At 47.6% G+C, this 12,181-nt stretch overlaps 5 protein-coding genes across 5 annotated transcripts in view; all 5 read right to left on the bottom strand.

The window, feature by feature from the left end:
• Positions 1–2,159: 2,159 nt before the first annotated feature.
• FTJAE_11513 (uncharacterized protein) lies at positions 2,160–3,296 on the bottom strand (the record flags this gene model as incomplete). The annotated part of the gene is made up of 2 exons (XM_037344463.1): positions 2,160–2,930; positions 2,982–3,296. The coding sequence occupies 2 exons, from the start codon at positions 3,294–3,296 to the stop codon at positions 2,160–2,162; spliced, it is 1,086 nt and encodes a 361-aa protein (XP_037201423.1).
• An 849-nt stretch (positions 3,297–4,145) lies between these two features.
• FTJAE_11512 (uncharacterized protein) lies at positions 4,146–4,589 on the bottom strand (the record flags this gene model as incomplete). Its single annotated transcript, XM_037344462.1, has 1 exon — positions 4,146–4,589. One exon carries the CDS (start codon positions 4,587–4,589, stop codon positions 4,146–4,148), a length of 444 nt encoding a protein of 147 aa, XP_037201422.1.
• A 710-nt stretch (positions 4,590–5,299) lies between these two features.
• FTJAE_11511 (uncharacterized protein) lies at positions 5,300–6,082 on the bottom strand (the record flags this gene model as incomplete). Its single annotated transcript, XM_037344461.1, has 2 exons — positions 5,300–5,703; positions 5,752–6,082. The coding sequence occupies 2 exons, from the start codon at positions 6,080–6,082 to the stop codon at positions 5,300–5,302; spliced, it is 735 nt and encodes a 244-aa protein (XP_037201421.1).
• Positions 6,083–7,641: 1,559 nt separating this feature from the next.
• Positions 7,642–9,273, bottom strand: FTJAE_11510 (uncharacterized protein; the record flags this gene model as incomplete). Its single annotated transcript, XM_037344460.1, has 1 exon — positions 7,642–9,273. One exon carries the CDS (start codon positions 9,271–9,273, stop codon positions 7,642–7,644), a length of 1,632 nt encoding a protein of 543 aa, XP_037201420.1.
• A 1,227-nt stretch (positions 9,274–10,500) lies between these two features.
• Positions 10,501–12,181, bottom strand: part of FTJAE_11509 (uncharacterized protein) — a gene marked incomplete at both ends in the record, with an annotated part of 2,256 nt that continues 575 nt past the window's right edge. The window contains one exon of the mRNA XM_037344458.1: positions 10,501–12,181. This exon is cut by the window's right edge and continues 575 nt beyond it. Within this exon, the coding sequence (XP_037201419.1) occupies positions 10,501–12,181 (1,681 nt within the window).

Below are 12,181 nucleotides of genomic sequence, written 5' to 3'. Positions count from 1 at the left end.
TCCGACGGTCAGCGCGTCGATGGAAAGGAGTGCCACGTAGTCGTGCCTCAGCGCATTTACGCTCGTCGACGGTGTTTCCGAGATACTTGCCGCAGCGTTTGCAGTGGAAGTTGATGGTAACAATGGAGCACAAGGTTGCGACAACAACGGAAGAGTGGTAGTAGTTAGGGAAGTAGAAGGTAGTTCACAGAGAGTGATAGAAGGTAGTGAAGGAAGGGGCTGTTGGTAGTAGAGTGGTTCTTGGTTGCGAAGTCTTTGGGTTTCGGTGGAAGGGTTGAGTGTTGGTTGATGGGAAGGAAAGAAGAGAAAGAGGAAGTCTGGACGCTCGGAATTGAGTATAGGGAGGACTTTCGAGATACCACTGTCAACTGAAGATGGCTATACCGCTGGTAGAGGAGATATTGAGTGCGATCATGAGATGGTCAACAGAAGCTGCCAGTGCCATACAGCTGTGGTTACCATAGAGAGGACTGAATGTTGACATGAATGTTAGTAGGGTGAGAGCACCGACCATCACTGCATGTACGGGCAAACCTCGACAGGTGAGCATGGCCTTCAGTTGCTGATGGGTGCAGTCTTCAAGGTTGCCGATGCATATATTGGCCAGTCATTGAGCAACCTTCAATAATGCTTCGCGGCTCTCCTAAGTATCATGAAAGTAGTGAAAAGGGGGTCTACTACTGGCTGCCAGATCATCTCTGTTTGATGGCACATGCCATGGACTACTACAAAGGTCAAACGACACTTACCTCTTCTACGGTCTTTTGAATAAGGTAGTTTACGATTGTTTGATCGAAAATTAATTGAGTTCACTTTCGACAAGAGAATTGCCTTCAGGATATTGTTGTGAAGATACTGGTGCGACATCAGCGAACACGGTTCCAGAAGAACAGCTGCAGCCTGCAGGTCAGTGAAACCACCATCAAATCAGTTGTTTGACAAGGTGTGTCATCATCAGTTGAAAAATGGAAGTTTGGCAAAGTTGTGTTGCCAGTCTGCAGTGATTCGCATCTTTGATACATCTTGCTTCATACTCACCACCTCTCGCGTCAGCTTTTCCGACAGTGAGCCGCGCATTGTCACAATACTTGCTGTTATTAACAGCAAAAGCTGTTAGTCTGTAACTGACCTCCCTCGTGTCGCTTCACTTCAATCACGACAATGTTGTGAGTGATCACCAGGCAAGTCAACGCCCTGCGCATCACTATCAAGCAGAAAGCCCCCTATATAAACCTCGATCGCTCCCGCAATCTTCCTTCCCCAATACAAAGTCAACTACTCTTTCAACCATTTCAAACTTATCCAACTCCAAACTCACAACAGTTTAAACACCTACCTTCAACGACATGTCTCAACCTCAACCCCAGCCCCGTCCCAAGCCGCGACCTCGACCTCCTCTGGCTCCGGATCGTTCTGACTCCCGGCCGTGGTCCTACGCCTAAGCCAAGGCCCAAGCCCTTAAGGTAATCGAGTGCCCGTGTGAGAGGCAGCATAGGCCTAGTCAGGAGGACGGTGGAGAATGCAGTGATTCTGGGAGGGAATGGCTGCGGCCTGGCCATCTTGGGACTATCCATAGTGATGAAATAGGAACGTTCTACCATTAAAGTCCCGATACTTTGAGTGCATGAATCTGTGTTTAACGATGTTCTGAAACTGGACTGATTCAGACCAAACATTCTTGATTGTGAGATACAATGACGACAAAACAGTGGTAGCGCCAACAGGAACACGGAGAGGGGATTGAGTGATTTTAAGTCTTGTTGCAGGTTGCCCTGGACAAAATGACTGATATTGCTCGAGACTAAACCGCTGTACTAGGGTCTCATCTCCTACCGTAACCTCTTCTCAAGTTTGCGGTTATCTCCTAGCGTCGGGTAAACAAGCGGGCAACACTCGTCGCTCTGATCGTGAAAAAATGCTGGAGGCGAACAGCGCCGAAGACTCCCAACCAATCAGATTGCGCCTCGATGGCTCAGTGGTAGAGCGTGTCACTAGTAATGACAAGGTCCACGGTTCGATCCCGTGTCGAGGCAAACGAGTATCACCTCGCGCATCATTTCTTTTTGCATTTCTCTACAGCTCGTGGTCACATAACTGAACTTCAATCAGAAACGGCCCCAAGACTTCAAAGACAACCTGTATTCTACATGCTACCTATCTCACCTCAGGTAATCTCGGATAACATCCTCAGGTACATCCTTGCCCAGGTAATTCGGCACCCTCTCATACATCTCCCAAGCACTCCTCTTCATAAAGTTCGTCTGCTCCCTAACCCAACCCTCAAATTCCCCTCTCTCAACCATCTCTCCCCTTTTCTCCTTCTCAACAAGCGTCTCTAGAACAGCATCAATCCTCCCCCTCAACCTGAGTAACTTCTCCTGCAAGAAAATATTACAAAACGTCGGAATATCATCATTTCCTAAATCCACACTTCGAAGTGACGTGTACTGATCATCCAAATTCGGGTCCGCAAACGCATAACTGCTCACCATGCTTAATCTCTCAGGTACATTCGTCGCGCGCAAAGCAGCATGCTCAGTGCATCCACCCTGCATGATGACAGCGCCTCCCACTCTTGGACTCTTCACTTTGACGATGGAACCGTCTCCTGTGCGTATAGCTGTTTCGCCGCCTTGCATGCTGCTTGTGTCGCTGAGCATGACGACACACACAACTGGGACTTGGTCTTTGTGCCAGGCGTCAATTGGTATATCGTCGTAGCATGACTTTTGCATCTCTTGGGGTGAGAGTGGCGCTGATGGTACTTCTGTGAGTTTGTAGACGCCGGGGAGACCTTCGGGGCCGAGTTGGATGTTTACGAGTCCGAGATCGGCTTCGCGACGTAAGAGACGGAGACCGAAGCCAGCTGCGTGATCGATGGCAGCTTGCGTCGCGGGATGCTGCCACGCTTGAAGGGTAAATTTTGCCGTCTTTTCACAATCAGTTCAATTTTAATATCGTTTCAGTGACGTTGAACTCACCTTTTCATGACCCGCGATGTAAGCTGGCGCACGATCCCATGAACGGAGATACTTGTCGAGAATCGGTTTGCTCAGCATCTCACGGCGCAACATGCGCACACCCTCTTCCGAGAAGAGTTGAAAGGGCTCCGTGACGCAGAGATCAGGCGCATTTTCTGGCTGCGGCAGACCAAGGTCCTGGAAGGTATGGCGCCGAGTAGGGGGCTGGAAGGCGAGGTGAATGGCGGGATCAAAGTCCGGGAGGTCAAGGTCGTTAAGAGCGGTGAGGGATGGAGGGGAAATGGTCGCCGGGGCCGGAGCTACCTTTGCAGACATGTCGACAAGCTGGTAAGTGGTATGTTACTGTAGTTTTGGTGATTCTGAAGCAAGATATTGACACTGCGAATTGGCAAGTCTTGGATGTCTTTGAACACCAACGACAGCATTGCAGGGCCATTTGAGCCTTTTATCATCATTACCAACCTCGTGAATGACTCTTTATCGGCGTCACTTGCTGAAGGGGGGAGGGGCGTCGTGTTAGTCTCTTCTTATAACATTTCCTATTCTGGCAATGGTATCCTGACCATCGCTGGGCTTATCATCTGACGCTTCGTGTCAGATAAGACACCAAAAATAGGCCCGGCAATTGAAACGCCACGACGTCCTTATCACGCCCGCTTCTCCACACTTACCCCACAAGCAATGGCTTCAAAAGAATCTGGATGTGGACTGAAGAATCTTGACTGTCCGAGCACGTGACATATGATGATGAAGTTACTGTCACCAATCCATCAGGATCCCATGGCGATTGCCCTATTTGATCATGTTGACAGCTGCTGACATGAAAATAAGTACATAAGCTGATTGAGTTCGCTGACTCTAGTAAGACTGGAACGTCTCAAAGAAATACGATGGCGGGAAAAGACATTTATCCGAACTTGGCAGGATCACTAGGCGGATGCGACTTGGGACAACAGCAGGGCCTTTTTTATTCTGCAGTACACTACATAGAGAGTATCTTCTCATACTGCATAGACGCCGAACGCCCAATCACTACCCAGGGGATGACACCATACTCGATGCTCATGTAGAGCATTTGCCAATGTGCAACCTGAAAAACAAGGCCCATTTCATTCCGCTGCACCCTAATCGTTTGTCCATACATCCAATCCACTCCAGGACCGCTCAGTCGTCAGTGAGGGGCTCAAGACCTTCAGGTCCATAAATGAATCTGTCAAACGATGGCGGGAATAACTGCACTGCAGTAGTAACGTTGTCCAAGAAAAACGCCACCACATTGAAGAAGCCGATAATTCGATCACAGACATTTCTGATACGTGTAAAAATCGAAGAAATGTACTGGATAATATACTGAACGACCGGAATGAGCATGACGATAATGCAAAGAATCGCAGCGTTAGCCAGGACCGCAAAGTAGACGGCCATGACGGCAAGACCCCCGAGGCAAACGCAGCTCGCAGAGGCGAAAACGAATGCAGTTCCGATGGCGATGGAATAGAAGATGATGTCGTTGATTTCATAGAGGTTATAGAGAGTGAATGAGATGATCCACAGGAGGGAGACGACGATGACCAACTTGGTGGTGCCGGGGTCGATGAGATCTGCCATGTTGACGTCGGCTGATATCGACGAAAGGGGATAATAGTGCGCAGTGGTTCTTGGTATTGGAGGTGCTGATGAGTGATGGGGGTTGCGTGAAAGTAGTGTTGTGATGGAGAGATGTGTGTTTGGAAGAGGAAGAGATAGCAAGGACTCGGGAGAAGTTGGATGAATCCTTGGAGTTTGTGAGTAGTGTTTCTGTTCTGCGTGGTTGCCTTTCAGACGCCGAGGCCATGTTGACTTGATATGTTGAATTGACACTGGCACTCGTTGGCGGTCTGAACTCCGGCGAGTAAACGGCTATGAACCCACACTGCCATGATTGGCATGTTCGGCTACAAATCGCGTGTCGCTACCACTGGTAGAATGATACCGTTATAGCGAGAGTCGATTCTTTTATCCACGCTGTGTATAACTACTAGAGAGTCTCACTCGGCTTGGAGTAAGGACGACACAGGAGCTCGGAAACAGATGGGCTCGTCTCTCAATGCACTATTCCTAGTATATTGTACACAACTCTCATCATGTTTACTGACACTAAAAGAACAGCTGACCTGTTCAGACTGAACGATATTCCTCCCTTAACACTATGTACAGACCTCTGACCAGGTACAGCAACTTCTATTTCTGTTACGCATTCTCACTCCGCACAAGAAGGATCGTGGTTTACGATTCACTCATAGCAGACAAGCCACAGTGCCAAGACCATTTCCCAGCAACTATCCGCGAAAGCCCAAGGTATTCTGAGATCCTGCAATCCATACTACATTACCGGAAAGAAACTCTCCCCTAGCATGTTCTCGTCCTTCAATACGAGGAATCAGAAGTTCGGCATGAACAATTTTACGGACCCAATAACCGAGCACCTCACGGTTGTAAGAAACTATGGCTTTTCTGGCAAGGCTCTTTACTTTAAGTCGATATTCCTCCTTCCAAGGCGTTTGTGTAAATGTCGATCCCCCATGATTTTCATCACAATATGGGGAGGAGGATCCGTCACCCATTATCATTCTAAACTCTTTTTCCTCGACTCGAAAGTAACCATTGCCGTAAGGCAGGGTTTTGGCTTTGACGTAGAATTCGATGCAGCCGGTTTTCTCGCAGTCGTGAGTATCATCAATTTCTTCAGACTAATTAGCATGTTGAAGAACAAGGACGGTAGGGAATGTACTGTGCTGACGGCCAAGCAGGATTGTAATGTCAGGCGGCTTATACTTGAAGGTCGGTCGGCCAACATTTGAGTTGATGGCGTTGATTTGATCCAAGATACTGACTTTATACAGACTCTCCGGGGCGACCTCCCCAAGAGCTTGTAGTAGCAAGTTGAATTGGTCGCGAGCCATTTGAGGCAAGTCGTCCAAATCAGCGATAGGTTGATGAGGCAAAGCTGGGGTAGTCTGCACACAGTTGCTGGATGAGACTTCATCGTCGCTCTTGTCGTCGTCAGACTTGATCCTCTTCGCTTCATGATCCAGCTCGGATCCTCGACGTTTGGTGCCCATGGTGGAAGGAATTCAAAGACAGTAGTAAGATCAAGAGCAAATGTAGATGTTGATGATGAGATGGAAGACAAGAGAGGGAAGTGTAAAGGTTGAAGAAGATGGAAGCAATTTATACAATTTTTCATTTGACCTGCTGTATTGAATATGAGATGGGATCTGTTAATGATGGTGCTAAACAAAGCCGAAGTCCAACATGCAGATTGACAAACTTTGGAGCCTAGAATGCGTATTGACAAAGCTGCCATTGACGCATGACTTACATTTCATTCAATTATGTATAAGACACCTCTTGCGCTGTTACTTCAGAGGATATCAATTCACGTACCCATTCATTTTTCATGCAAGTTGACTGTTACGTTGCGCGTCTTGCATTCCCAGCTTCTTTGACGCAAACAATTACACAAAGCAAACATATTCAATTGCACGCCTACCGGAGGATTCAGAACACAGGATAACAGGAATTTAATTCAATCTATCATAAGGAGCTACGAACGGAAGTATTGAATTATGGAGATTAACAAAAGGAAGGGAAATGCGTAGAATGAGAAATCCAATAGCCGGTCCGACACCCACAAGTGAGACTCAAGACTCAGTTGAAACATCCAATGAAGTTCAAAAAGTACTACCCCCCGGAAGCACAGCACGATCATGCAAAGAACCTTGGTGGAAACAGCCCCGAAGATACACTCCACTCTCCAGAAACAAGAATAGCAGATATACTTTACCAGGGTCATAAGAGCGTAGATGGAGACATACAATGCCAATGCCTTGTCGCAGTACCAAAGGCTTTTGATCCCAACTGTGTTGCTCAAGAAAGCAACCTTTTTGGTGTACAATAGTAGGTCCAGATATAAGCTTGCCTGTACAGCTAGTCTGTTTCGTCGTCTCAAAGAGAGCACGTGTGATCTTGTTCGCTTTTCATAAGCTGCCATGAGGCGCGGCGTTAGGTTGACAGTTTCGATACAGCGTTGGACAGTAGTGAATTATGCAAGATCCTGCTTAAACTCCCGATCGCTCTGGGGAAGAACACTGCATATTTTGGCCATTTCTGCTTTGAGGGCTGTGGTAAGCAGCTGCCAGTCATCGGTTTCCCTGTTTCTCCAGCTTTTGGGAAGAAGGAAGGATAGAGATGTGAGGGCGTACCAGATCAAGAAGAAGGCAGGGTTGGGAAGACGAGATGGTGGAGTAGTTCGTTTCCCCAAGATTTTGAAACGGGAGTTGCTAGACATGTTGGTGTTGCTGGTTGAATTGGATTCAGGGTTGTGCTGATGTGTCGTTAGGTAAATACTGCAAAAGGATATTTGTAAAGTTGGAGAGAAACGATGAGAGGTGAGAAATTAAGGTATTTATTAATAAAATAGAACATGCAAATCGGTTTGTTCGCAGACGAGATAAAAGGCAAGTACATAACATTAAAAAGTGATCAAGAGCAAAGTTCAGACGAACTAGAAAGCGAACTATAACAATACAGTTTCAGAACCAAACAACAAAGAATAAACAGCTGTACTCTTGAATAGCACCGAACAAAAGACCCTCAGGAAACCTCTTCGCACCATACACTAACTGTCTCCCAAATCTGAACCTCTGAAACGGCCTCCTGCCGCAAACCTCAAGGCTTCGCGCTGTTTGTCTCTAGATGGGAAGCTAATATCAAAGTCGCGTCCTCCATTGCTCCAACCAATTTGCCGCCATAGTCCCCCCATGTTGCTTCGCGCAGTCTCGCTGTCCTGAATCCCCAGGGCAATCGAGATCAAGGCCGACATGTCAAGAGTGTCGACAGAAGTTTCAGGTAGATCAGGAAATGTCTTTGCCACGTACTCCTGTCCTTCGCTTCCATAAAGCCTCCAAATCAGACGTTTGAGGAGTACCTGAAAGGCCTCAAGCTCCTCATTACGACGCTGAACTTCTCCCCTCAAATGATGTAAAGATAACCGTGCCCACGATAGCCTCGTCTCATTGTTGGTGTGTTTTTCAGCCGTAAGATTGAGTTTCTGGAGGACGACAGAAAGCTGGAGATCCAATTCAGAGACTTTTTTGAGTGACAGGAACGTGATGGTGAGGTGATGTTCCAGGTTCTGGAGAGCCTCTGGTAGGTTCATGGTGACAAGTTTAGTTCTCAGATAACTGTCCTCTGCGGTTATTGATGAGTCTGAGGTATATTTCCAGTGGCTTCTCTTCTGCTTGACAAGTGGCACGAGATACCAAAATGTAAAATCGCTCGGCTCTCTCTGTTCATGCCAATCCATGGTCAAGTTCTCTATGCAAGATCTTAAGACCGCTCGGATATGTGGCTCAAGGTTATCCCCCATAGCTCTTGCCAGATGCTCAATTCGATAAGATGCATCTTGAATTGCGTTTCTAAGGTCCTTCAAACGAGAGATGAGATCATGAGCGTCTCTCTCTGTTGCCTTTTCGTATTCTTTAAGCCCCGCGTCACACACAGCTTTGTTCAGCCTATTCTTACTGAACAAGGGCATCCCTGCTTCTTCGTCCTTATGCAAGCAGGCCAGTGCCCATCGCTCAGGAACAGCGATCATAGACGACAAATTTCCTTTGTAGTCCTCAAGAGTTTCCGTTATATCCGCCAAGATGCCAGGCATTGAATTGACAGTATTGGCAACTTCAACCACAGGGCGGTGGATGGGAAATGTTGGGCTGTGCGAGAAGCTGGACGATGGGAAAAAGCGCCTCCATTGTGGGATGATAAGAAGAATTGCAAGCATGGCCAGGATAGCTTGCTTCCAGTTGAAAGTCATGCTTCGGCTGTCCTGTCGCTGACCAGGCCCACGGTTGTCGCTGCCTCGTGGCAAATTCGAGGGACCTTGGCCATCGAGATCAGGCTTATGATAATCCTCGGAGTACAAGTCCCTCTTAGCAAGAGCTCGAGACAATCCATGGACGGGGATAATAGAGTCATCAAATGTGACAATCTGGTTATCCTGGAAGCGTAATGAAATTGGCGCCTCAATCTGCCAGAGGCGATGAAAATAAAGCCGGATACACTGGAGCGTCTGGGGAGTGACACCCACGACAACTTCGAAGAGGGTGTATTCAGGCTGGTCAGGGTACATATCCTCATCTGGTGGTGGCCCAGGACTCAAATCATCGCTACCAGAAGATGATGCTTGAGAAGGAGATCCTGATGGTGAAGGGGACTCGAAAGCCTGAGTATAACGATTTTGAACGACCATGGTGATGATGCTGTCTGGAATATGAAGATGGTTGTCTCAGTATTGATTGATTGACTGGTTAATGAGTGCGCTGAAAGAGTAAGAAAGTCGTGATGAGCGAAGCAGAGACAAAGACAGGATGGTCACCTGGATACCAAAATGGCGGTTCAGAGTAACCCTGCATTGAGCGCTGGACTCTCGGGCCAATGCAGATTATGTTTGTCAATCTGAGCAAATAGAATCACCATTTGAGTGATTGTGGCGTGGACAATAGGAACAGAAGGGGCTGACAATAGAGCTGTGACGCTGCGCTAAGATAAGTCGGATCTAGTCGAGCACCAGCAATCACACGAGCGCTGGCTTTGTTGACCAAAGGGCCGAAGATGAAGAAGTAGAAAGCAATCAAGAAAAGAGAGAGAAATTGTTCTGACGCTTGGAATGCGATGAGAGAAGCTACTGTGAGAGAAAACAATTACTACAGTCGCAGTGATGAGCGGCTGCTGTTCTCGACGATTGTCCTACCCTACGTCATTTAACGTGCGGCCAACCCGACCACGCTCACTCACTTGCGACAGCCATAATGTGAAAATCTTAATGATAAGGACAACCGAATAATAGCTCAGCTACCGGCATATTTACTAATCGCGTTTTGATCGCTCAGCATCAAATCAATCCAGATAAGCGTCTAGCCACCGTAGACAATCGTTCCGTATCAATACCTCTAGGCAAACGCTGAGCCGCGCTTGGTGACAAACTTCAACTCTGCTCGCGATCGAAGGCCATGTCGAAGTTAGCTTCTTGTACATAACTGGCAAAAGTAAAAGGTCTCTTCTTCTACTACCTGTCAATAAGGGCAAAAAAACATACAACAGCGGGGATTCGCTGGTCGTCACCGACCCAACTANNAGGTATGGTCGTATGTGCTTGGATAGACACACAGAACAGTGTATAGGCATGCAATCTTCACAGATTATCCGAACACAGTCCTGTCACAGCTTTGTTTCCACATTGCGCAGAGAGGTGTTGCTAATCTCCTCAACGTTCGTCGTATTAGCGCTAGCGGGACAAGTATTAAATCTCAATAGTTTTACAGTAAGATAGGTAGACGAAAAACGCCGGTGCTGTCACTTTACTCGTTCGTCGCTGCAGCCAGTCCTTATCAATGCCAAGTCAGAATATGCAAACAACTCTCCAAGGAGGAATAAGAAAGATATCCCAACCATCGATAGTAGCTATCACTAACCATTCTCAAATAATACACACTGTCTCCCTCTTCCTCTCCCAATTCCCCTCTCTATCAAACACCACTGGTCCCAACAGCTCCTTTTCGCGCGCTTCCCTATTCTCATCATGAAGATCAAATGTAAATGTTCCAATTCGACGGAAAGTCTGAGACAGATCACAAAAGCCTTCGGATGTCAATAGATCCTCCTCTCCGGCGTCATGAGGCATAATGATTAAGCCTTCGTAGCTCTCCCAGACAGCCTGTTCATAGCGATCCGTTTGACACCAACCCAATTGCAGAGGAACGCAATAAACCTGAACCCACTGCGATACAGGGATCTCATCAGGGAGATCGATGGTACAAGAATTGGCGAATTTTTCTAACCCTCGGATATCTCCTGTACGGCCTTCGGATATCTTCTTATGCTCACCGGAGGAGATAATAACATATGCGTCATCCCCTTGATCATTCGCTGAGTCTTCCGATAGTGGCATCTTCATCAAGTAGCACTCCCTCAAATGGCACTCCATCTCAATAAGCCCCGACTTAATCTGCCCCGTCGTCGAAAGCGAGTACCCAGTCTGCGGTTCAACACAAACATCCACGATCCTCGCAAGTTCCGTTTTCTTTCCGTTCCAAATCCACGGTATGTATTGCTCAAAAAAGTCCACTTCACCGTCTAACGAAGCCCAGCTCCACGACGGAGCGCGATAGTAATCTGGTCGTGTCGGTGATGATCCATCCTTGGGACGCCATAGGAGACTCTGCTGGAAACTATCATCGCGCCAGAGACCAGCGACGTATTCTAGCTCTAGCGTACTGTTGTCTGATCCACGTCTCGCTTCAGTGATTCTTTCGACAATGCCTTGTAGCGCAACGAGCATGTCAGAACTAAAAGTCAGTCGAGCTTTGGTATATCTACTAATAAAGTCATTCCAAAACTCCGACGGTTCTTCCTCCAACTTCGAAGCCCTCATGAGTTTTTGGCGAAGATACGACAGACTTGCACTCTCGTTCACCACAGAGCTAAACTTTGGATCTAATCCAATCGGGAATGTTTCACTCGCTTCTGTAGTCGCACACGACCAGACCATTTGTTTCGATCCAAAGACCAATTTCCGCGGTGATATCAAAAGTTCCTGCAACGCCCACGCTCGACGGCTCAAAGGACTCTCGTTTATGGTATCGAATAGTAGACGTTCAGGTTGGTGGGGGTATATAGCCCATGGGTAACTTACTCGGTGGTAAACCGAGCTTTGGATGATGTTGGTGACGCATGGTCTTACTGCGCGGGGATCGCGACGGCAGATTATTGAGTTTTGTACGCTAGATGTACCAGCTGCTGCGAGGGTTAGAGCTGCTGAACCGTAGATGCTTCCCATCTGAGCGGACTCTTTGATCCAGTCGGATTTGGAGTCTTGAATAATGCAGAGCGCATCAACCCAGAGATATTCATAGCCGAGATCTCGCGTTATGGTGATCGCATTGCGGAGGGTGTTTGGTAAGCTCGAGAGAGGGATCTCGTTTTTGAACAGATTGAGGGTTGCTTCAGTGAGAGTGACGGTGTTGTCGGTTCCCCAGCAGTAGCTTAGCGCAATGTAAGGTACTACCTCTGATGGACTGACCAGTCGAGGTTGTTGGGTTTTTGCCCCGACGTGGATAAGTCTCGTCGGCCGCCAATTTGACTGTTGCGGTTGAAACTCT

The sequence above is a fragment of the Fusarium tjaetaba genome, assembly GCF_013396195.1.
Source record: "Fusarium tjaetaba strain NRRL 66243 chromosome Unknown NRRL66243_c0000282, whole genome shotgun sequence".
NCBI lineage: Eukaryota > Fungi > Ascomycota > Sordariomycetes > Hypocreales > Nectriaceae > Fusarium > Fusarium tjaetaba.
Note: the sequence above shows the minus strand (reverse complement) of the source record. Positions and strands in the feature narration are given on the sequence as shown.